Source organism: Mobula birostris, chromosome 4 (genome assembly GCF_030028105.1).
Source record: "Mobula birostris isolate sMobBir1 chromosome 4, sMobBir1.hap1, whole genome shotgun sequence".
Lineage (NCBI taxonomy): Eukaryota > Metazoa > Chordata > Chondrichthyes > Myliobatiformes > Myliobatidae > Mobula > Mobula birostris.
The window spans coordinates 38,132,609-38,158,768 of record NC_092373.1 but is presented as its reverse complement, the minus strand read 5'-3'; the positions used below and the strand labels follow the sequence as shown (position 1 = coordinate 38,158,768).

General features: G+C 40.5%; 1 protein-coding gene across 5 annotated transcripts in view; it reads left to right on the top strand.

Annotated features, from left to right (window-relative positions):
- capn10 (calpain 10) overlaps window positions 1-26,160 on the top strand; it is a 42,433-nt gene that overhangs the window by 1,483 nt on the left and 14,790 nt on the right. For 2 of the 5 annotated variants that reach the window (XM_072255190.1, XM_072255191.1), the window contains exons 2-10: window positions 4,858-5,067; window positions 7,489-7,620; window positions 15,640-15,827; window positions 17,012-17,220; window positions 17,343-17,484; window positions 18,818-18,984; window positions 22,394-22,686; window positions 23,484-23,686; window positions 24,110-24,362. In XM_072255190.1, coding sequence (XP_072111291.1) covers window positions 4,858-5,067; window positions 7,489-7,620; window positions 15,640-15,827; window positions 17,012-17,220; window positions 17,343-17,484; window positions 18,818-18,984; window positions 22,394-22,686; window positions 23,484-23,686; window positions 24,110-24,362 — 1,797 coding nt within the window. The other 3 variants (XM_072255193.1, XM_072255192.1, XM_072255194.1) reach the window with 3 other exon arrangements.

Below are 26,160 nucleotides of genomic sequence, written 5' to 3'. Positions count from 1 at the left end.
CCAGTGCTCTCACTTTTTTTTTAAGCTGCCCTCTTCTTATAAGACCATAAGACAAAGAAGCAGAAATTGGCCATTCGGCCCATCGAGTCTGCTCCGCCATTTTATTATGAGCTGATCCATTCTCTCATTTAGTCCCACTCCTCCGCCTTCTCACCAGAACCTTTGATGCCCTGGCTACTCAGATACCTATCAGTCTCTGCCTTAAATACACCCAATGACTTGGCCTCCACTGCTGCCCGTGGCAACAAATTCCATAGATTCACCACCCTCTGGCTAAAAAAATTTCTTCGCATCTCTGTTCTGAATGGGCGCCTTTCAATCCTTAAGTCATGCCCTCTCGTACTAGACTCCCCCATCATGGGAAACAACTTTGCCACATCCACTCTGTCTGTGCCTTTCAACATTCAAAATGTTTCTATGAGGTCCCCCCTCATTCTTTTGAACTCCAAGGAATACAGTCCAAGAGCAGTCAAACGCTCCTCATATGTTAACCCTCTCATTCCCGGAATCATTCTAGTGAATTTTCTCCGTACCCTCTCCAACGTCAGCACATCCTACCTTAAATAAGGAGCCCAAAACTGTACACAGTACTCCAAGTGAGGTCTTACCAGTGCCTTATAGAACCTCAACATCACATCCCTGCTCCTATACTCTCTTCCTCTAGAAATGAATGCCGACATTGCATTCGCCTTCTTCACCACAGACTCAACCTGGAGGTTAACCTTAAGGGTATCCTGCATGAGGACTCCCAAGTCCCGTTGCATCTCAGAACTTTGAATTCTCTCCCCATTTAAGTAATAGTCTGCCCATTTATTTCTTCTGCCAAAGTGCATAACCATACACTTTCCAACACTGTATTTCATTTGCCACTTCTTTGCCCATTCTTCCAACCTGTCCAAGTCTCTCTGCAGACTCTCTGTTTCCTCAGCACTACCGGCCCCTCCACCTATCTTTGTATCATCAGCAAACTTAGCCACAAAGCCATCTATTCCATAATCCAAATCGTTGATGTACAATGTAAAAAGAAGCGGCCCCAACACGGACCCATGTGGAACACCACTGGTAACTGGCAGCCAACCAGAATAGGATCCCTTTATTCCCACTCGCTGTTTCCTGCCAATCAGCCAACACCCTATCCACGTATGTAACTTTCCTGTAATTCCATGGGCTCTTATCTTGTTAAGCAGCCTCATGTGTGGCACCTTGTCAAAGGCCTTCTGAAAATCCAAATATACAACATCCGCTGCATCTTGCTTGTCTAGCCTACTTGTAATTTCCTCAAAAAATTGTAATGGGTTTGTCAGGCAGGATTTTCCTTTAAGGAAACCATGCTGAGTTCTGCCTACCTTGTCATATGCCTCCAGGTACTCTGTAACCTCATCCTTGACAATCGACTCCAACAACTTCCCAACCACCGATGTCAAGCTAACAGGTCTATAATTTCCTTTTTGCTTCCTTGCCCCCTTCTTAAATAGCGGAGTGACATTTGCAATTTTCCAGTCCTCCGGAACCATGCCAGAATCTATTGACTTTTGAAAGGTCATCGCTAATGCCTCCGCAATCTCCACAGCTACTTCCTTCAGAACATGAGGGTGCATTCCATCTGGTCCGGGAGATTTATCTATCCTTAGGCTATTCAGCTTCCTGAGTACTTTCTCTGTCATAATTGTGACTGTGCACACTTCTCTTCCCTGCCACCCTTGAGTGTCCGGTATACTGCTGATGTCTTCCTCAGTGGAGACTGATGCAAAATACTCGTTCAGTTCCTCCGCCATCTCCTTATCTCCCATTACAATTTCTCCAGCATCATTTTCTATCAGTCCTATATCTACTCTCACCTGTCTTTTACTCTTTATATGCTCGAAAAAGCTCTTAGTATCCTCTTTGATATTATTTGCTAGCTTCCTTTCATAGTTCATCTTTTCCCTCTTAATGACCTTCTCAGTTTCCTTTTGTAAGCTTTTTAAAAACTTCCCAATCCTCTGTCTTCCCACTAATTTTTGCTTCCTTGTATGTCCTCTCCTTTGCTTCAACTTTGGCTTTAACTTCTCTTGTCAGCCACGGTTGCATCCTTTTTTCATTCGAAAATTTCTTCTTTTTTGGAATGTATCTGTCTTGCACCTTCCTCACTTCTTGCATAAACTCCAGCCACTGCTGCTCTGCTGTCCTTCCCACAAGTGTCCCTTTCCAGTCAACTTTGGCCAGTTCCTCTCTCATGCCACTGTAATTTCCTTTACTCCACTGAAATACCGACACATCGGATTTTGGCTTCATCATGAACTCAATCATGTTATGCCCACTGTCTCCTAAGGGTTCCTTCACCTCAATCTCTCTAATCACCTCCGGTTCATTACACAAAGCATTAGTTACATTAGCTTTACTGTCCAAATTTCTCTGCCATATCATACTCCATATAATGTTTACATTACAACTTGGTTTCAGTTGAACCCATTATATATCATGCCTATAATATTTCTTGTATGTTCACTCATAAATATCTCATCCCATGTTATTAGTTCCTTGTATCTCCACTGCTTGTTCCTGAGAAATTCAGAGTAACTTGCTTGACCATCAGTTTTTGCTGCTTTGTATACTTTAGTTTTTTAAAGATATTATTTATTTATTAACCTCAGTTCATTTTTCTCAGGTCTCTCCTGATTGAAATAAATTTCTTTTGAGTGTTGTGAATTGATTGCTTAAATATCTGTGACTTCTTCATAGCCTATTTTGCCAGCCCAATCAGGACAATTCTTCCATCATTGCTTTGTAATTGCCCTTGTTTAAGTTAAAGACAGTAGCTTTGCATCCAATACATTCCCCCCTTTAACATTACATCTGGATTTCTACAATTCTACTCCTGAGAGCATCCTTAACCATGTAAACTTTAAAGAAAAATAAACCCATATACATTAACTATTTAAAACTTTTACCAGTTCTTGATACATATTAATGAGTTCAACTGAAACCAAGTTGTAATGTAAACATTATATGGAGTATGATATGGCAGAGAAATTTGGACAGTAAAGCTAACGTAACTACTGCTTTCTGCATTAGAAATCCTTGTTCTGAACCTTCCTGCCTTGGTCATTTAGCTCAACATTTAAATGCATATTGGAGGGACAAGTATTTAGTCAATTTGCTTCAGATCTCTGCTAAACCACAAAGTTAAGACCATAAGACATAGCAGAATTGGGCTATTCAAACTATCGAGGCTGCTCTGCTATTCAATCATGGCTGATCTACTTTTTTTCATCCCTATTCTCTTGCTTTCTCCCTGTAACCTTTGACGCCCTTATGAACCAAGAACCTATCAACTTCCACTTTAAGTATGCCCAATGACTTGGCCTCCACAGCGGTCTGTGGCAATAAATTCCACAAATTCAGCACCCCGGATAAAGAAATAAGCACGTCCTTTTGAGGCTGTGCCCTCCGGTCCTAGACTTGCCGACTATTGAAACGTCCTTTCCACGCCCACTCTATCTAGGCCTTTTAACATACAGTGGGTTTCAGTGAAACCCCCCCCCATTCTGTTAAGGTCCAGCGAGAACAGGCCCACAGCCATCAAATGCTCCTCATATGTTAACCCTTTCATTCCTGGGATCATTCTTGAAAATCTCCTCAGCACCCTCTCCAATGCCGTACATCCTTTGTTAGATAAGGGGCCCACAACCATTCACCGTAGTCCAGGTGTGGTCTGACCAATACCTTATGAAGCCTCAGCATTACATCCTTGCATTTTATATTCTGGTCTTCTTGAAGTGAATGCATTTGCCTCCCTTACTACTGATTCAACCTACAAATTAACTTTTAGGGCATCCCACATTAGGACTCCCAAGTCCCTTTGAAACTTTGCTTTCTGAATTTGTTTCCCATTTAGAATTTGCTCCCTATTTATTCCTTCTACCAAAGCACATGACCATTTCCTGCACTGTATTTCATCTGGCACTTTTTGGCTTATTCTCCTATGTATCTATGTCCTTCTACAGATTCCTTGCTTCCTCAATACTAATTACCCCTCCACTTATCTTTGTATCATTTGCAAACTTGACCACCAAGTCATCAATTCCATAATCCACATCGTTAACATGTAACGTAAAAAGCTGCAGACTCAACATTGGCCCTGGCAGAGCACCACTAATTACTGGCAGGCAGCCAGCAAAGGCCCCCTTTGACCCCACCTTATGCCTCCCGCCAGTCAGTCAATCTTCTGTTCATGCTAGGATCTTTCCTCTAATACACAGGCTCTTGTTTAGCGGCCTCATATTTGGCACTTTGTCAACGATATAGAATTAGAGCAAGGTTAGTGTGGATTTGACATAAAAATTGGGATTGGATAATTAATAATTGTTTCCAGAAGAATATTATTGCCCTTTCTAAATGGGTGAAGATGATCTAAATAGATATTCTCATCTATAATTATCTTGTGTTGCCATGTGAATTAAAAAAAAACTTCTTTTACTGTTGTGATACATTTTTCCTGATCATTCATCCAAAATTGGAAGAATATTATTCATTGTTTCTGCCCAAGCTGGCATGCTTTCCGGCACCAGCAATTGGAAGATCAGGGTTCAATTCCCATTGCTGTCAAAAAGGAGTTTGCATGTTCTCCCTGTGATTGTGTGGGTTTCCTCCAGGTGCCCCAGTTTCCTCCCACATACCAAAAGCATAAGGTTAGGGTTAGTAAGTTGGTGCCAGAAGCATGGGCACACTTACAGGCTGCCCCCAGCACACCTTCGGATTGTGTTAGTTGTTGATACAAGTGATGCATTTCACTCTGTTTCGATGTACATGTGACAAATAAAATTAACCTTTTAATTTATCTCTTTTAACATCATAATGGTTTATCTTTATTCTCAGTCTAACAGATGGAAACAAAATCCCATACTGCTGGGATTCCTTTCAACTTGTGTGAGAGCCTCGGTGACAATGATCATTTCAGATATGGAGATCCCACAGAGATCGCAGTTTGAGGATGTTGACTTCCCTGCTACCAGCAAGTCACTTTTTTCTAGTTATTCTACACCCATTGCCAGATTCAGTGAAAAAATTACATGGTTACGACCACAGGTGTGAATCTGTATGGTTTGCATGTACTTCATGAATACTTTCAGAGCTTGCGAGGTTATTGGGTGGTTACATTGCTTACATTTTGTAAGTGTACTGTAATACATTTTGTATAGTTTATTGCACAATAGCTGTCTCAGATTGAATAACATCAATGATACTGAGCTGATTAAATTATCGTCCTAGAGAAAGGAGAAAAGTTTAAGTCATAATGTTACTCTTGGGTGTAGAACACATAAATAATTTAATTACACAGTGCCACTGGTACCCACTCCCCCTTGATTACACAAGCATGGCATAATTTTAACATGTTTGGCGAAAGAAACCTTAGAAATATAGAAGAGGATAGTAACATATTGTCATATAAAAGGATAGCATCCTTTAGAAGGAGGATCAAATCTTCACTCCCACGTCTCAGGAAGTATAGAGTTACTGTATGTATGTATTGATTGATTGAGATATAACATGGAATAGGCCCTTTGAACTACGCTGCCCAGCAAACCTCGATTTAAACCTAGCTCAAGGGACAATTTACTAATTAACCTATTAACCAGTACATCTTTGGACTGTGGGAGGAAACTAGAGCACCCTAAGGAAATCCATGCCTTTCATGGGGAATTCTTACAGATGCCATTGGAATTGAACTCTCACCTTCCAAAGTGTCAAAGCCACAGTCCTGGAAGAAATGGGAAATATCCATGAGTATGTCAGGAAGATGGCCCCTAAAGACGATCTGCTAGAAGGATACCTCAGACGGCAGGTAGGGGACATGGAAATGGGTGGAAGCAGAGCCAGAGGACCAGAGGCCATGGCAGGAAAAGCCACTGCACGGGATGTACCATCGCCAGATATCAGCAGTGACTGACATATGAAAGTCTTACCAATGCTGGAAATGGCAGGCCTGAGACAGCACAGGGTCAGTGCTCATGGCTGCACAAGGACAGGCGCTGAACACGAGAGCAACAGAAGCAGGGGTCTATCACACCAGACAAGACCCAAGATACGGACTGTGCAAGGAATACGCTGAAACCATCCAGCACAATGTAGCAGGGAGCAAGAGGCAGGCAGGGACAGCATACACTGAACAGCACAACCATGTTACAGGAATTGTGTACAGAAGCATCTGCACTGAGTATGGATTGGATGCTCCCAAGTCCAAATGGGGAAACACCTGAGAAGGTAGTGGAGAACGACAGAGCTAAGTTCCTGTGGGACTTCTAAACACAGACTGATAAGCAGGTACTGTCCAACCAACCAGACATAGGAACAAGCAATACAAGAAAGCAATAGTAATAGATGTGGCAATCCCAAATTACAGTAACATCAGGAAGAAAGAATATGAGAAGCTGGAGAAATACCGGGGCTTGAAAGGGTGGATAGAAAGGATGTGGAAGTTTAAAGCCAGAGTAATCCCAGTGGTGATAGGAGCACTTGTAGCTGTGACACCTGGACTGGGAGAGTGGCTCCAACAAATCCCTAAAACAACATCTGAGATCTTGGTCCAGAATAGCACACTACTAAGAACAGCAAGGATACTGAGGATACTGCGTGAACCCCCAAGCTCCCAGGCCTCTCATACATACACACCACCCATAAGGGGTGAGGAGAGGAGAAAAAAAAATTAAATTCTCTATTACTACGTAATGCATTGTACTGCTGCAGCAAAGTCAACAAATTTCACGACATATGCTAGTGATATTCAACTTGATTCCGAAAGATTGGAGAGGATTTCAGGGCAATCTAACAGGAATAAAAACAAGAGCATATGATTAGTGAGGGAAGCTAAGATTGTTCCTCTATACTGCAGGGGTTCCCAACCTCCTTTTATGCCATGGATCCTTATCATTAATCAAGGGGGTTGGGAAATCCTGGTCTACTATGGAGTTATTTAATTATGATGGTCAAGATCATAATGAGTTTTGTCACTATGATTAAAGTTAAGCTCTTTCTATTGGCTGAAATGTTGATACCAAATTACATGAACTGTCAAATGAATCAGAGATGATGAGAAGTTGTATATATGCCAGAAAGGATGATGAAAACAGAATCAGCAGCAGCTTAAGAAAAATGTACATGTATAGTTAAGAAGATTTCCAAAATTTATTGGAAGTATCAGGTAAGTGATAATTGAACACATCAGCTTACAAAGGCACATTTGGGCTTAGAGTCTTTGTGCATGTGGATAATATTTTAATTGACAAAGAACTTTGCATGTCTTTTAAATATCTGAATAAAGTAACTTGTTGAAATGTGAATTAGCTTAATTTTGACTCTAATCTTGAACCCACCTAAGAATTGCATTATTTTTATGTGCACATTTTTAAGGACCGGTTGAAGAGGTTTTTTTTCTATGTTATGTTATAAATGTTAGAGCCTGAGTTTTCTGCTGACCTCGACTTTGTTTGCTTGGAATTTTTTTTTTAGGAAATCTCCAAATCTCCTCAGTTATTCCCCAAAAAACTGCAGGATGGACAGATCAAGCAAGGCCTTTTGGGAGATTGCTGGTTCTTGTGTGCTTGTGAAACTTTGCATAAAAACAGACTTTTGTTAGAAAAGGTATTTCAATTGAATCTAATAATGCTGCTGATAAAGTGAATGCAGAATGTTTACCTGTGATTCTGTTACCTTCTACTTTGACAGCTGTTTTGGGGCTGGGATAAGAGACTCCAAATTAGCGGCTGCTTTAGTTCGGAAACCAATAATATATTGATGCTGTAGGCAGTATATTAGTTTGTCCACAACTTCTTATCTTCAAAGTATATGAACACCACTGGTAGTGGAGTACCATTCTTCAAAATCAGCAAAAGAACAAGTGAGGACAAGTAATATTCAATCACTCTTTGATTGTGTAATTTTTTGGTTGCACTTTTGTTGAGACTTTATAAAGCACTGAAAAAAAATTGTTTTCTAGATTTTATAGAAAATTGTAAGGTTGTCAGGAAGGAGCTTAAGAATGAAATTAGGAGAGCCAGAAGGGGCCATGAGAAGGCCTTGGCAGGATTAGGGAAAACACCAAGGCATCCCTACAGGTATGTGAAGAGCAAGAGGATGAGCCATGTGAGAATAGGACCAATCAGGTGCAATAGTGGAAATGTGTGCAAGGAGTTGGAGGGGGTAATGGAGTGCTTAATGTATACTTTGCTTCAGTATTCACCAGGGAAAAGGACCTTGGCAACTGTGGGGATGACTTACAGTGAACTGAAATGCTTGAGCGTATAAACATTAAGAAAGAGGATATGCTGTAACTTTTGAAAAGTATTAAGTTAGATAAGTCACCTGGACCGGGTGAGATGTACTCCAGGCTACTGTGGGAAGTGAGTGAGGAGATTGCTGAGCCTCTGGTGATGATCTTTGCATCGTCAATATGGATGGGAGAAGTACCGGAGGATTTGGAGGGTTGCAAGTGTTCTCTTGTTCAAGAAAGGGAGTAGAGATAACCCGGAAATTATAGACCAGTGAGTCTTGCTTCAGTGGTAGGCAATTTGTTGGAGAAGACCCTGAGAGGCAGGATTTATGAGCATTTGGATAATCTGGTTAGAGATAGTCAGCATGGTTTTGTCGGGGGCAGGTTGTGCTTTATGAGCCTGAATGAATTCTTTGAGGAGTTAACAAAACATATTGATGAGGTTTAGAGCAGTAGATGTAGTGTATATTGATTTCAGTAAGGCATTTGATAACAGTTCCCATGCAAGACTTATTCAGAAAGTAAGGAGGGATGGGACCCAAGGAGACCTTGTTTTGTGGATTCAGAATTGGCTTGTCCGCAGAAGGCAAAGGGTGGTTGTAGATGATTCGTTTTCTGCATGGAGGTTAGTGACCAGACTTGTTCTGCATGGATCTGTTCTGGGACCTCTCCTCTTTGTGATTTTTTTTTTCTAAATGACCTGGATGAGGAAGTAGAAGGGTGGGTTAGTAAGTTTGCTGATGACACAAAGGTTGGGGGTGCTGTGGATAGTCTGGGGGGTTGTCAGTGGTTACAGCGGGACATCAATAGGATGCAGAATTGGGCTGAGAAGTGGTAGATGGAGTTCAACCCAGTTAAGTGTGAAGTGGTTCATTTTGGTAGGTCAAATTTGAACACAGAATGTAGTATTAATGGTAAGACTCTTGGCAGTGTGGAGGATCAGTGAGATCTTTGGATCTATGTTCATAGGACACTCAATGCTACTGTGCAGGTTGACAGTATTTTTAAGAAGGTGTATGGTGTGTTGGCATTCATCAACCGTGGGATTGAGTTCAAGAGCCGTGAAATAATGTTACAATTATATAAGACCTTGGTCAGACCCCACTCGGAGTACTGTGTTCAGTTCTGGTCACCTCACTACAGGATGGATGAGGATACTATAGAGAGAGTGCAGAGGAGATTTTCAAGGATATTGCCTGGGTTGCAGAGCATGCCTTATGAGAATAGGTTAAGTGAACTTGGCCTTTTCTCCGTGGAGTGACAGAGGATGAGAGGTAATCTGATAGAAGTGTATAAGATGATGAAAGGCATTGATCGTGTGGATAGTCAGAGGCCTTTTCCCAGGGCTGATATGGCTATCATGAGGGGCATGGTTTTACGGTGCTTGGAACTAGGTACTGAGGGGATGACAGGGCTAAGTTTTTCACACAGAGTGCACTGCTGGTGATGCCGGTGGAGGCAGATACAATAGGGTCTTTTAAGAGACACTTGGCTGGGTACCTGGAGCTTAGAAAAATAGGGGGCTATGTGGTAGAGAAATTCTGGGCAGTTTCTAGAGTAGGTTACATGGTTGGTGCAGCATTGTGGGCTGAAGGGCCTGTAATGTGCAGTAGATTTCCATGTTCTATGTTCTAACAGTTTTTGGCCCCTTATCTTAGAAAGAATGTGCTGACACGAGAGAGGGTTCAAAGGAGGTTCACAAAAGTGCTTCCTGAATTCAGTGGCTCGTCATGTGAAGAGCATTTGATGGCTCTGGGCCTGTATTCTCAGGAATCCTCATTGAAACCTATCGAATGGTGGAAGGCCATGATAGAATGGATGTGGAGAGGATGCTTCCTATGGTGGGAGAGTCTAAGACCAGAGGAGACAGCCTCAGAATAGAGGGGCATCCTTTTAGAATGGAGATGAGGAGGAATTTCTTTAACCAGAGAGTGATAAATCTTTGGAATTCCTTGCCATTGGCAGCTGTGGAAGCCAAGTCTTTATGTGTATTTAAGGCAGAGGTTGATAGATTCATGATTGGTCAGGGCATGAAGAGATACGGGGAGAAGGCAGGAGAATGGTGCTGAAAGGATAATTGGATCAGCCATGATAAAATTGTGGAACATAGAACCCACCCCCCTACCCCCACATCCAGGTCATTAATAAAAATCACGAAAAGTAGAGGTCCCAGAACAAATCCCTGTGGGACACCACTAGTCACAATCCTCCAATCTGAATGTACTCCCTCCACCATGACCCTCTGCCTTGTGCAGGTAAGCCAATTCTGAATCCACCTGGCCAAACTTCCCTGAATCCCATGCCTTCTGACTTCCTGAATAAGCCTACTGTGTGGAACCTTGTCAAATGCCTTACTAAAATCCATATAAATCACATCCACTGCACTACCCTCATCTATATGCTTGGTCACTTCCTCAAAGAACTCTATCAGGCTTGGTAGACACAGTCTGCCCTTCAGAAAGCCATGCTGACTGTCCCTGATCAGACTATGATTCTCTAAATGCCCATAGATCCTATCTCTAAGAATCTTTTCCAACAGCTTTCCCACCACAGACGTAAGGCTCACTGGTCTATAATTACCTGGACTATCCCTACTACCTTTTTGAACAAGGGGACAACATTTGCCTCCCTCCAATCCTCTGGTACCATTCCTGTGGACAACGAGGACATAAAGATCCTAGCCAGAGGCTCAGCAATCTCTTCCCTCGCCTCATGGAGCAGCCTGGGGAATATTCCGTCAGGCCCTGGGGACTTATCTGTCCTAATGTATTTTAACAACTCCAACACCTCCTCTCCCTTAATATCAACATGCTCCAGAACATCAACCTCACTCATACTGTCCTCACCATCAAGTTCCCTCTCATTGGTGAATACCGAAGAGAAGTATTCATTGAGGACCTCGCTCACTTCCACAGCCTCACATCTTCCCACCTTTATCTCTAATGGGTCCTACCTTCACTCCTGTCATCCTTTCGTTCTTCACATAATTGAAGAATGCCTTGGGGTTTTCCTTTACCCTACTTGCCAAGGCCTTCTCATGCCCTCTTCTTGTCCTTCTCAGCCCCTTCTTAAGCTCCTTTCTTGCTTCCCTATATTTCTCAATAGACCCATCTGATCCTTGCTGGAGCAGTCTCAATGGGCCAAATGGCCTAATTCTGCTCCTATATCTTATGGTCTTTTGGCTCAGAAAATGTGGATTCAAACATTGGTCCAGAAAGCTGAGCCTTAAGGTAGAAATGCAGGATGTTACTGGAGGTGCTTTCTCCCACATGTAGTATTGAACTTCTGGGGCAGACGTGGTCAGTTTTGAAGATGTAAGCATTAGCTCCCTGTTGTGCCCTGATCAGTATATATATCTTTCCATCTGAACCCACACAGATTATATAGTTACCACGTTGCTGTGGGGAAAGTTGCTTGTCACATGGCCCTGGAAGTACCAGCCCTTCAAAAGTGAAAATCAGGAAATGGCAGATGCTGGAAATCTGAACTGAAAATAGAAAGTGATTGAAACGTTCATCAACAAAAATCAAACTACTGGAGGAAGTCGGCAGATTGAGCAGTATCTGTGGGGAGAAAGGATTTGCTGACATTTCGTGTTGAGATCCTGCGTCAGGACTGAGATTGGAGAGGGAATACAGCTGGTATGAAGAGGAGAAAGGAAGGGTCGACACGAGACAGGTGAACTGGGGAAGGGTGAAGATTGATAGTCAGAAGAGTTAGGTGGGGAAAGGGAGGGGTTGAAGTTGGAAGAGCAGGTGGGTGAAGGGGTAAAAAAACAGGTGGGGAATACATGTCAACTTGCTCTGATTAAGCAATTACTATAATCCCAGTGTTAACATGTCAATTGCTTATCACCACATCAACCCTGCCTCACCCAAGCTCATATACTGTTTGTGCTATCTATTCCTCACCCAACTTTTGGTATCCTCTTTAATATTACTGACTAGCTTACTTTCATATCCATCTTTACCTTCTTAATGACTTTTTTACCTGCCTTGTTGGTTTTTGAAAGCTTCCAGTCCTCTAACTTCCCACTACGTTTTGCTATATTATATGCCCTCTCTTTAGCTCTTATGCTGTTTTGACTTCCCTTGTCAGCCACAGTTGCCTCATACTCCCATTAGAATTATTTCATCTTTGGGATGTATCTATCCTGTGCTTTCCAAAATGCTCCTAGAAACTCCGGCCATTGCTTTCCTGCCATCATCCCAGCTAGTGTCCCCTTCCAATCAACTTTGGCCAGTTCCCCTCTCATGCCTCTGTAATTCCCCTCACTCCACTGTAATACTGATACATCTGACTTTATCTTCTCTCTCTCAAACTGCATATTTAGTTTCAAACAAAACTTCAAATTTCATTCTTTTGAACACATATAAAATTTGCTTCTAAATGAGTTTCCATTTAACTCCATCATTAGTCCTACTAAATAATAGGTTATTATCATGTAGTTTTTTTAGCATTCAAGGACTGTAATATTGTTTATATATTTAGAATTTACTGTAAAGCTTAATACTGTTTCTGTCTGGCCGATTATTTTGTAACAGCGAAATAAATATGAACAATATGAGGTATCTCATTTGTAAATCAGGTACTTGTCCAGGAACTTGAGTACAAACTCTAGTCTTGCTCTGTGAAGGAGCATGTAGTGTTGAAAGTGTTATTGTGCATATAAGAAAGTTTGTATACTCTTTTCAGCAGAAAGACAAAGTTTCTATCATTCTATTCTTCAACCAACACCAAAAAGAGTTACCTGATCATCATCATATTGCTGTTTGTGGGAGATTTTTATGCAAATTGTCTGCCATGTATCTTTATTAGAGTGGCAACAGTTCAGAAGCTGTTCACTTAAGTAAGACATATTGATATGAAATGCTTTATAGCTGTGCAACTTTTAACTATGTCTGTTCTTTAAGAAAATAATTAAAAATATTGCAATATTAATTCGTTGATGCTGTCGAGATCTTGGATTAAATTGGATTCTCTACATAAAATGGCATGTTTCAGTAGAAAATGAATGCAGCTGGAAAACACGATTTTTTTTTTGTTAGACTGAACATGAAATTATCCAATGAGGCTTTAGATTGGTTTTAGCAGTAACGTAACTTTTCCCATTTTAAATTTATGATCTATTAGTTCCTGATTATTAAATGAACTACTTTTGTAGCATCCTCACTGTTTAACTCAATACTGACAATGATATCAGCGTGTACAGTCCAAGCTGCTTACAAAAGAGAAGGAAGGTCCTTTTGAAACTAATGAAACCAGAAATGATTTAATAATATAATAAATGATCAGGTAATTTAAAAAACCAAATTTTCTGTAAGAATATCTAAATTTGATTTAATTACTTAAAGTAAATTTCATGAATTGCAAATACATGGCACATGTTTTAATATTTGTTGGAGATGTCAAATTAGCAGGAAATGCCATGTGATTTTATCTATCGTGGGTCAGTAAAATGGTCCAGGAAAGCTTCTGCTTGCATCTTGGAAGCTGGTTTTCATGATTTGATATGACATGAGTATCCACTCCAATGATATGATTGATAAAATGGAACGAGGGCAGCATTCTGCATTTGTAAATGACTAGAGAAAAACTACAGTAAATGTTCTATCAGACTCCCTTCATAATGGAATTTAATGCTGCAATCTGACCAAACTTGCTTGCACATAATCTCGTAATTGGGCTGTTCCTGAATGGAAACTGCTAGCCTGGGGCTGCACTGGCAGATGTATCATGCAGTCTGACGGAGCAAAGCCGACATCCACAGCTTTCCCAGCATTCAGTCTGGGAAATGTTCCCACTGAGCCTCTTCAAGGTAGGTTAATGATTTAAGTTATTTAAATTAACATTTTTGAACATTTCTACATGAATGGCCATTTGTGCTTCTGTGCTTTTCAGTCTTGTGCTTTTCAGTCTTGTACTTTTCATTTTTTTTATTGATTATATTTTAACAGGTCCCAAATAAGTTTTGAATGCTGTGAATGTCTTTGACATCCATTGGCTCACTAAGCAAATCTGTCGGTACAACAGGACTGAGGCTTGACAGTTTTGACTGAAGCACCAACAATTTCTCTCCTCCAACCATTTGGGACCCCAGTTGTTTACAATATATATTAATAACTTAGACGAGGGAATTAAATGCAGTATCTCCAAGTTTGTGGATGACATGAAGCTGGGCGGCAGTGTTAGCTGTGAGGAGGATGCTAAGAGGATGCAGGGTGACTTGGATAGGTTAGGTGAGTGGGCAAATTCATGGCAGATGCAATTTAATGTGGATAAATGTGAGGTTATCCACTATGGTGGCAAGAACAGGAAAACAGACTATTATCTGAATGGTGGCCAATTAGGAAAAGGGGAGGTGCAGTGAGACCTGGGTGTCATTGTACACCAGTCATTGAAAGTGGGCATGCAGCTACAGCAGGTGGTGAAAAAGGCGAATGGTATGCTGGCATTCTTAGCAAGAGGATTTGAGTACAGGAGCAGGGAGGTACTACAGCAGTTGTACAAGGCCTTGGTGAGACCACACCTGGAGTATTGTGTGCAGTTTTGGTCCCCTAATTTGAGGAAAGACATTCTTGCCATAGAGGGAGTATAAGGAAGGTTCACCAGATTGATTCCTGGGATGGCAGGACTTTAATATGACGAAAGACTGGATCGACTAGGCTTATACGCTCTGGAATTTAGAAGATTGAGGGGGGATCTGATTGAAACATATAAAATTCTAAAGGGATTGGACAGGGTAGATGTAGGAAGATTGTTCCTGATGTTGGGGAAGTCCAGAACGAGAGGTCACAGTTTGAGGATTAAGGGGAAGCCTTTTAGGACTGAGATGAGGAAAAACTTCTTCACACAGAGAGTGAGTGGTGAATCTGTGGAATTCTCTGCCACAGGAAACAGTTGAGGCCATTTCATTGGCTATATTTAAGAGGGAGTTAGATATGGCCGTTGTGGCTAAAGGGATCAGGGGGTATGGAGAGAAGGCAGGTACAAGGTTCTGAGTTGGATGATCAGCCACGATCATACTGAATGGCAGTGCAGGCTCGAAGGGCCGAATGGCCCACTCCTGCACCTATTTTCTATGTTTCTATGTAACCACTCCTACCTTTTTTCCCCTCCAACAGATACTGCTTAATCCGCTGAGTTCCTCCAACAGCTCCTCTTTGCTCTAATTAGGCTTTAGGATAGGCATACAGTCAAGCTGTGATATAATTAGGAAAATATGTGAGTTGGGGATGCTAACTTAACATCCAAACTCTAGAGCTGGAATTATCTTGCTGTTCAAAGACCTTGCTCCTCTTTTAATAGTATTACGCTGTTAACATTCTCGTCAAAATGCTTTTAACTTCATATTGTTTATGCTACATCTTATCCTCTTACATATAACCCAGGTGATACCCCCAGGCCAGGATTCATGGATACAATCAGGATGTTTAAAATGTAGATTTTGGAAGTTTGGGCAATGGGTTGAAGTTATAATAGACGATCGGTTGCCGTGTATCGATCGCAGGCTCTGTTTTTCTCGTTGTCGCTCTGAAGAGGTGTTTTGGTTACCATTATTGGAAAAAGCATATGCCAAGTAAGGAACTTTTAGCAATCGGACTTGAAGTTTAATTGTGATATTTTACAGCACACTTAACGCATTTGAATTGAGATCATCTGAAAGGGTTCACATCCTTGAATGGATATTCTGTAAATATGCAATCTTTAATATATTGTTTTCTTGTCATTATATAAATGAGAAAATAATATTTTTAACTGTTTTTCAGGTTAATCTGATGCATGCTTGTTTTAGTGTGGTATTTATTAGAATATAGAATCTGAGTTTTTTTTAAACAGCTGCTCGCCAAAATTCTGATGTCAGAATATATTGGTGAGGGAATTCAAATGATTGCAATCTGCTAATACAAAGGGTTAGCCTGTGTTAATTATAGTCTTATTGGACCAAATGGTTCCTAAAATGAATGAAGCACAAAATTAGGACTAACCTCTATGTTAATTTGAAGCTTGCACTGATGCATTCAAGATTAAAATTCAGAATTTTACTGTTTGCACTCTGCTGGGCTATGGTAATTTTTGGCCATGTTTTTTATCTCTAAATCTTGTTTACTTTGTCCTTAAAGTCTCAGAACTTCCCTTTTCTACAGATCAGCATGGCCAGTGGAGTATCATAAATTTGATGTGTCCCTGATGAATGAGGTTTTTGTTCAATCTCCAAGCCTTCTTGATCTTTTCTGCTGCTTTATGATCCCTATGTTTCTCTTACCAAAAGGTGATTCTTTTGTTTCCTATTTTTCATTCTCTCTTCACCTTTTTACCATTTCTAATTACTTTATTGACACTTGACCTACCTTCCACTACTTTGTAGAAAAAGGGTCATTCATCGGCCCTACTAACTGCAAATAAGACCTGTTCCTTTTTAACAGAGGTTCCCAAACTTTTTTTTATGCCATGGAGCCTTACCATTAACTGAGGGGTCCGTGGACCCCAAGTTGAGAACCTCTGCTATTTAAGACAAATTTGAGTACAAATGGCTTAAAAATCCTTGTTAGCAGTTTAAAAGCCTGAAGCTTACTACTTTCAATTTCCAAGGTAAAATTGACCAATGTTTATCACTCAGAAATCTGCCTTCTATTTTTAAAGTATTGTGTGGCCATAATTCAAATATGTTTAGTGTTGTATCTTGGACACAAGATGACTTTCAATTACATAGTATATGGTGATGATATTGATACAAATATCTGTATACTGTACTTTTTAAAGACTCCATGGTTGCTATGAAATGCTCTGGGCTGGACAAGTTGGTGAAGCTCTGGTGGACATCACAGCAGGGCTGGCTGATCGATGGACTCTAAAGAGTTATAGAAAAAACAGTGACCATGTCAACTTCTCGGCAAAATCAAAATTCCAGTTGATGAAGGATTTGAAAGATAAAAGCTTTATAAGTTGCTCTGTTCATGAGTCCACCAAAGGTAAAGTCAATAGTTGCAAAAGTGGAAAGTAACTACAGTTGGATTGAAAGAAGTCAGTGAGATGATTGATAGGGATTGAATTTGACAAAGTATGAAGTTATTTTATACCATCTGGCCTGCAGGATCCAATGAACGTGCAGAATTTCATGCCTTCACTGTTACTGATGTGAAGCAAGTTGTCGGACTGGAAGGTGATTGCATCAATTTGCTAAGGATAAGAAACATGTGGGATAGAAGATGTTGGAATGGCTCCTGGCAGGAAGGGTAACACAGTAAATATTGTCTTTCAAATGTTTCGAGAAGATGTTTTGCCTTTCATTTTATTTCAATGCTATACCACCTAGGCAATAATGACGCACACTGGTACAAGCGTTTTCTTTTTCAATATTTTTATTGATTTCTATAGAGAAAAATACAGAGTCCAAGAGAATACATATTATAAAACAAAAGAAAAAATATAGTAATACCAGATATAGTATATTGAATCACATTAACGAACTTCTTACCCTATATTCATATAGATTAGATTAATTTGTATATTAGAATATAAACAGTTTTAGTAAAAAAAAAGAGATCTATACCCACTATCAAAGTCGAAGCTGTTTGGGGGGGAGGGGGGGAGAGAAAAAAAACCTTATCAGATAATAAAATATACTATTAGCCAACTTCTGTACCTTTAACAAGAAGTCAAAGATTATTAAAATAATTTAAAAATGGCCCCCACAAATTTTGAAAATCTTGGTTAGATTCAGAAATTGAACAATGAATCTTTTCTAAATTTAGGCAAAGTATTTTAATATTAAATCAAGTCAGAGCACGAGGTTGTTTTATAACCAGTGGATAAATTGAGTTTCATCTTGAGAACATTCTTTAATGAAGAACATATTCGCAGCAGATCCTCTGGGCACATTCATTGAGAAGGTTTTTATTGGAACTTTACTTCATCTCAATACACCCCCTTGTTCTAACACACTCAACAATAAACCTGACTTGTTTAAAAACAGATGTTGTTCCAATGGGCAAAAGCTCTGCTTAGCTAAGAACAACCAGGGAAATTACCTGAAAATTAATGCCTCAGTGTGCAAAGGAGCTAACTGCACTGAACTACTGTAATGGAGAATTCCTCACCTTTTCACAGAGTAATAAATGTCCAAACCTCCTCCGTTTCTCTTGAGTACATCTTTGCTGCCTCAACTGTTCTGCTGAATTTAGCAGCTTCACAACCAGAACTGGGATTTCTGTTCCCCTATCCATCTCAGAAAGTAAAACTGTGTCAATCTTTATTTTCTCATGCCTATAAGCAGTACAAGTTATTAATTATCTGGACATTCCTATCGTTTTCCCAGTTCCCAACCATTCTGCAATTATTGTTCCTCACCTTTAGTGATGTAAGATTTTCATGATCTTAATATAACTAAAATCAAATATTACACAAAAGTAAGGAGGCATTGAAATTGAATTCGTACCTTTAAACCCTCTGTTCCACCTAGAGTTCTTAAATCTTAAAGTCTACACTAATTTTTTATGTTAAACTAGATGAACAGGTTGTTCATTATAAACATAACTTATTTATAATTGGTGCTATTTTTGTTAATAGGGGTGATGGTTGGAACAAAGTTGACGTAGCTGTGGCTGCACAGTTGATGTCTTTGGCAGAAGAGGGAGAGTTCTGGGTGGAGGAGCAAGAGTTTTTATGGGAGTTTGATGAAGTGACTGTTGGTTATCCAATAAATACAGATGGACATATCCTCAGTCTTCTAACAGGTAGGATGAGATGCTTAAATGATTGATGCAACTGGATGAATGAAAAAGAACTGGAGGCTCTTAAAGGGCAGTGATAAATGCCTATCACTTGAAAGTTTGAAAGGAGTCTTTAAGAAATAGAAAACTAACCTATTCAGCTGCTTTAAATCTTACCACAATACTCATTTAAGGCTTTTAATAGACTTGATAGCATGTTTTATGAATGTGGTGAACTTACTAAGAATTAATGTAGCACTGCATGTAAATTAGTTTATTACTGTCACATGTACTGAGATACAGTGAAAAGCATCAGTGGGATATCTGTAGTCACTTTTGCTGTAAAATACTGATGCAAAATATACATTTAACTTCTGTGCATTTACTTTATTCCCCATAACCATTTTTTTAGATTATGCGAACACTCAGTCCTCTTTTATTGTCATTTAGAAATGCATACATGCATTAAGAAATGATACAATGTTCCTCCAGAGTGATATCACAGAAAACAGGACAAACCAAAGACTAACACTGACAGAACCACATAATTAAAACATATAGTTACAGCAGTGCAAAACAATATCATAATTTGATAAAGAACAGACCGTGGGCACGGTAAAAAAAAAAGTCTCAAGTCCCGATCGATTCCTGAGTCCCCAATAGCAAGCAGCAAAAGGGAGAAACTCCCTGCCATAAACCTCCAAGACGCCGACAACTGCCGATGCCTTGGAAGCAGCTAACCACAGCCGACACCGAGTCCGTCCATCCGACCAGCCCCTCCAATACAGCCTCCCAAGCGCCATCCTCTGCCAAGCGCCTTTGACCTGGCCCTGGCCGCTGAAACAAACAAAGCTGAGGATTAGGGGCCTTCTACTCCGGAGATTCCGGTTACCACATAGTGGCAGCGAAGCGGGCATTTCAGAAATTTCTCCAGATATTCCTCCGTACTCTCACGTCTGTCTCCATCAAATCAGAACTGTGCACGGTTCCCTACTTGACAGGTTACAGATATCATTCACTGGAGAGGCCGCGCGCGCTGCGTTGCACCGCCATCTCCTCCTCCTCAACTGAATGACCAATGGGGCCCATGTTCACTTTGATTTCTTTCTTTATATATTTAATGAAGCTCTCAATGTTAAACTTTGTTTCTTGACAGTTTGACCTCCTACACATTTTCTCTTGTATTATCATTTACATAGAACATAGTACAGCACAGTACAGGCCCTTCGGCTCACAATGTTGTGCCGACCCTTAAACCCTGTGTCCCATATAACCTCCCACCTTAAATTCCTCCATATACCTGTCTAGTAGTCTCTTAAATTTCACGAGTGTACCTGCCTCCACCACTGACTCAGGCAGTGCATTCCACGAACCAACCACTCTCTGAGTAAAAAAACCTTCCTCTAATATCCCCTTTGAAATTCCCACCCCTTACCTTAAAGCCATGTCCCCTTGTATTGAGCAGTGGTGCCCTGGGGTAGAGGCGCTGGCTGTCCACTCTATCTATTTCTCTTAATATCTTGTATACCTCTATCATGTCTCCTCTCATCCTCCTTCTCTCCAGAGAGTAAAGCCCTAGCTCCCTTAATCTCTGATCATAATGCATACTCTCTAAACCAGGCAGCATCCTGGTAAATCTCCTCTGTACCCTTTCCAATGCTTCCACATCCTTCCTATAGTGAGGCGACCAGAACTGGACACAGTACTCCAACTGTGGCCTAACCAGAGTTTTATAGAGCTGCATCATTACATCACGACTCTTAAACTCTATCCCTCGACTTATGAAAGCTAACAATGTAAGCTTTCTTAACTACCCTATCTACCTGTGAGAAAACTTTCAGGGATCTGTGGACATGTACCCCCAGATCCCTCTGCTCCTCCACACTACCAAGTATCCTGCTTTTCTGAATTTATAGTCCCACTTTTCTGAATTTATTCCAAATCTTTGGGTTTGCCATTAACCTTTGCCACCTTTCATGTTTACTCTCCCAAACTAATACTCTCCAGGTTTCTTGGTTGGTTCAACCTCCTTAAGAGTTGTTCATTTGGGATGCATTGTTGTGGGAAATTCTGAATTGTCTCTTTAAATGTCTGCCGCTGACAAGTGTCTTACCTGTAAATCATTTTCCTTTGTCCACTTTAGACAGCTTTCTCCCTGTGCTAGTGTAATTTCCCTTACAAGTTTATGTAGAGGATTAGTTGCATTTTTTGGAAAGATTCTTAGCTGCATAGATTACATAATAGGAATCTGTTCCAATTAGCAGTAGGATGCAATCTAAAGGATATAAGCTTAAATCCTGGGGGAATAATGAAAACATTTGGGTGTAATGTTGCGGAGTCATTAGGAAAGAACATGGCAATAGGATTAATTATATATCTATTGAAAGAGATAGTGGGTGAAATCATCTCCTATTTACTAATCATTATTTTGAATAATCGAAGTATATGAATAGTATGTGATCAGTAAGATATTCTGTTCTCCGCAGATGCCATAATGACAACTTTGTAAATGTTTGCACTCATGTTCAATAAATGGAAAAACCAGTAGTAATACTGTGCTGAGTTCAAAATTCAAACTAAAGTTGTTATTGACGTACATGTACATGTCAAACTAAATTTATTATGGATGTACATGTACATGTCAAACTAAATTTATTATGGACGTACATGTATGTCAAAATATACAATGCTGAGATTCATTTTCTTGCAGGCACGCTCAGTAAATCCATCATAGAATAATGATCAATAAAAGAATCAATGAAAGACTACACCAACATAATTGTTAAACCTGTGTGCAAAAGACAACAAACTGCAAATACAAAAAGAAAGGGATGATAATAATAAACAAACAAGCATTAAATACCGAGAACATGAGACAGAGAGTCCTTGAAAGCAAGTCCATTGGTTGTGGGAACTTTTCAATGATGGGGCAAGTGAATTTGAGTTGTTATCCCCTGTGGTTCAAGAGCCTGATTGTTGAGGGATAATAACTGTTCCTGAACCTGTTGGTGTGAGTCCTGAGGTGCATGTATCTTCTTTCTGATGGCAGCAGTGAGAAAACTGCATGACCTGGGCGGTGGGAGCCCCTGATAATGGTTGCTGTTTTCCTGTGACAATGTAGATGTGCCCAATGGTTGGGAGGGCTTTACACATGATGGACTGGGACGTTTTCCATTCAAGACTATTGGTGTTTCCTTACCAGGCTATGGTGCAGCCAGTTAAGATCCTTTCCGCTACACATCTATAGAGGTTTGTCACAGTTTTAGATGATGTGCCGAATCTTTGCAAACTCCTAAGGAAGTCGAGATGCTGCAGTTTGTTCTTCATAATTGGACTTGAGTGCTGGCCTAGGACAGGCCCTCTGAAATGATAACACCAAGGAATTGTGTACCAGCTATATACGTAATAGTCTTCCTGTTCTGATTTTTTTTAGGTAAAATTTTGTGCCATACACTACAAATATCAGGAGACTGGGTGAAAGGCCAATCAGCTGGTGGTTGCCGTAATAACAGCAGTTTCTATAGTAATCCTAAGTTCTGGCTGCGAATTCTAGATCCAGGTGAAATAGTCATCACAATTTTACAAAAAAAACTCGATTCAAGCAATAAAACTGGCAAGACATGTCGGGCCCGGGATGTTCCTGTGCATTGTCCTGGTAACGAAAGGCTTGCTGCAGATGCCCTCCGACGGAAGTGTTACCATGCAATAGGACTACATGTGTGGAAGGTACTTGTAGACCAAACCAGATGGCTCATGCCAGAAGTAAATATTTATTTGGTAAATGTAGATCGAAACCATCACTTTTGTCATTTGTTCTAATATAGCAGTAAAATGTTTCTAAACTTTCAAAAGAGTAAATTTAAGTTTAGCGCTGCTAATTGAATAGAAGCAGAGCAAAAATGCTTTTTTTCACTTGGAGTTATAGAGCAAACCTTACAGCCCATCGTGCTGTTTTACCAATCTGCATTAATCCTATTTGCCCACATTAGGATCTTGCCAATTTAAGTGTTTGTCGTTGTGCCATTTAAATGCATCTGATTCCACCACCTCCTCAGCAGTGCATTTCAGTTATCAACCATTCACTGATTTAAAAAAAAAACTCGTTTCCCTCAGATTCCATTTAAAAATGCCTTGTTCTCAGCTTAAATCTGTCCCTTCCTGTTTTTCATATCCCTACCATGGGGAAAAAGGACTTTAACTATTTTACCTATCTGTGCTTCTCCTTGCCTTATATACTTCTATCAGATCACCCTTTTAGCCGCCTTCACTCCAGGTAAAACAAGTCTGCATTTTTCAATAACTAAAGTCCTCCAATTCAGGTAACACCCAATCAATCTCTTCTGCACTCTCCAGCACAATCAAATTTTACTTATGGACCAGAACTGCATGCAATACACCAAGTGCAGCATAACCGATCTTTCAGAGGAAGATGTAAAGCCTGGTCAGGAGCTGAGTGTAGATTATTTTAATGTGCAGGATATGGCCTTGATCATCCTTTCCCTTTCTGTTCTGTGAAATTTTAGGTGGAGAAAAAACGATTTAATTTGCAGAAAACTGTTGCCAAACCACCCACCATTTCAACAGAATGCCATACGTATGACAGGGAAGTAAAATTGCATTGTGACCTTACACCTGGCTACTATCTAGTAATCCCCAGTACATTCATGAAAGATGAAGAAGGAGAATTTCTACTGCGTGCATTTTCAACATCTAAAGTTTCACTGAGGTAAGAACAGAGAGATCCAGTTGCACAGACAGACAGCTGAAATAACGGCTGGAATAATTGCTTATTTTTTAAACACTGTAGTTGGATTAATAAAAGGATGATAGTATCAATTCCAGTTTCTGTTCAGGATCTGTTTAATATTATTGGAGCTGGACTATAGGCTACTGATAATTAAGAACCAATTCTATTTCTTAAACTCCAGAGTTTTGGCATAAATAAAGAATATATGTCAGGATGATGCCAGAATAAACAATATGGACGTTTTTATGGAGAAATGATAGAAAATAGCACTTCATTTTTTATTAACAAGTGGGGATATAAATTCACACTTCAAGTTACTTAACATGTTGCATGTGTTGTGTGAAACAATTGTTTGCAATGGTATCAAAAAAATGACATTCGTAAGATGTTTTCTACCCTCAGTGCAATGAAAACAGCTCATCCACTTACCAAGTTAGCGGGAAGTGCTGAAGGGGAGTGGGAGATGATACATTTCACTGATTCATGGATCCAAGGAAAGAGTGCTGGTGGAAGCAGGAACTTCCAGACATACAGCACTAATCCACACTTGCCATTCTCCATCCTCTCCAATACCGGCACTGGAAATGTTAGGATAACACTGTGCCAGGAAAATTTTGATGGACAGTTTCTGCCAATAGGCTTCCATGTTTATCAGGTAATCTATTTTGCATGATGTTGGAAATATAACTGGGCTGAAAAAGAGATCTTGGAACAGAGAAGTGATTCCGGTTTCAACTCCCTGCAGACCTCTTTAGGGAACTGGAGCTGATTAACTCTAGGTCATTCGGGAACCTAGGTTGCAGGAGGCAGGTCGCTGGGTGACCATCAGGAGAGGGAAACAGTAGGCAGTCAGAGTAGGTTCCCCTACGTCTTCCCCCTCAGTAACAAGTATATTACTTTGGATACTGTTGGGGTGGGGAGGGGATCTTAATATGGGAAAGCTGCAGGGACCGCCTTTCACACTGAATCTGATTCTGTGGCTCAGAAGGGAAGGGGGAGAAGAGGAAAGCAGTGTTGTTGGAGATTCACTGGTTAGGGGAACAGACAAGAGATTCTCTGGACAAGAATGTGCCTCCCAAATGGATGTTGCCTCCTGGGTGCCTGGGCCAGAGATGTCTTGGGTAGTGTCCATAGCATTTGAAAGGGGGAGGGAGGGCAGCCAGATGTTGGGGTACACATTGGTACCAATGACATGGCTCTTTTTTTTTAAAAAGAAAGGTTAAGGTTTTGAAGAGTGAACATGGGGAGTTAGGAAGGGAGCTAAAAAGTGAGACCTGTAAAGTAGTAATCTATGGATTGCTGACTGTCCCTTGTGCCAGAAACAGTAAGAGGAAGATACTTTGGCAGGTGAATGCATGGTTGAATTGTTCGTGCAGGGGACAAATTCTCAGATTTGAGGATCATTGGTATCTCTTCTGAGGAATGTGTGACCTTCTGAGGAGACTGACATTGCTAATCATGGATAGAATCACAGCTGCAGAAAGGGATGGCGTGTGTGGGGGGTGGGGGGAGCCATCTACTGAGTCAGTGTGAGTGGGTCAGAAACTGGAAGGGAGTAATCACTCCTTTGAGAATATTCCATACCCCCCGCATGGCAACAGGCTCACTGAGGAGCAGATTTTGGAAAGGAACAAAATAGCAGGGTTGTTGTCATGAGTAACTTCAGCATCCCTAATATCAATTAGCATCTCCTTTGTGCAAAACATTTAGATGGGGTGGAACTTTTTAGGTGTGTCCAAAAAAGATTCCTGGTACAGTATGTAGACGTGTCAACTAGAGGGGAGGCTGTACTGGATCTGGTACTAGGTCATGAACCTGGTCAGGTGATAGATCTCTCGGTGGGAGGGCAATAGTGACCACACATCTATGACCTTTAGCACAGGCATGAACGAGGATTGGAACAGATGATATGGGGAAAGTACAAACCCCATTTCCAGAAAAGTTAGGATATTTTCCAAAATGCAATAAAAACAAGTCTGTGATATTTTAAATCACATGAACCTTTATTTAACCGACAAAAGTACAAAGAAAAGATTTTCAATAGTTTTACTGACCAACTTAATTGTATTTTGTAAACATACACAAATTTAGAATTTGATGGCTGCAACACACTCAACAAAAGTTGGGACAAAGGCATGTTTACCGTTGTGGTACATCACCTTTCCTTTTAATAACACTTTTTAATCATTTTGGAACAGAGGATACTAATTGTAGTAGATTTGCAATTGGAAATTTTGTCCATTCTTGTTTGATATAAGACTTCAGCTGCTCAACAGTCCGTGGTCTCCGTTGTCTGATTCTCCTCTTCATGATGTGCCATGCATTTACAATAGGAGATAGATCTGGACTGGCAGCAGACCAGTCAAGCACAGGCACTCTGTGTCTACAAAGCCACACTGTTGTAGCCCGTGCAGAATGTGGTCTGGCATTGTCCTGCTGAAATAAGCATGGAC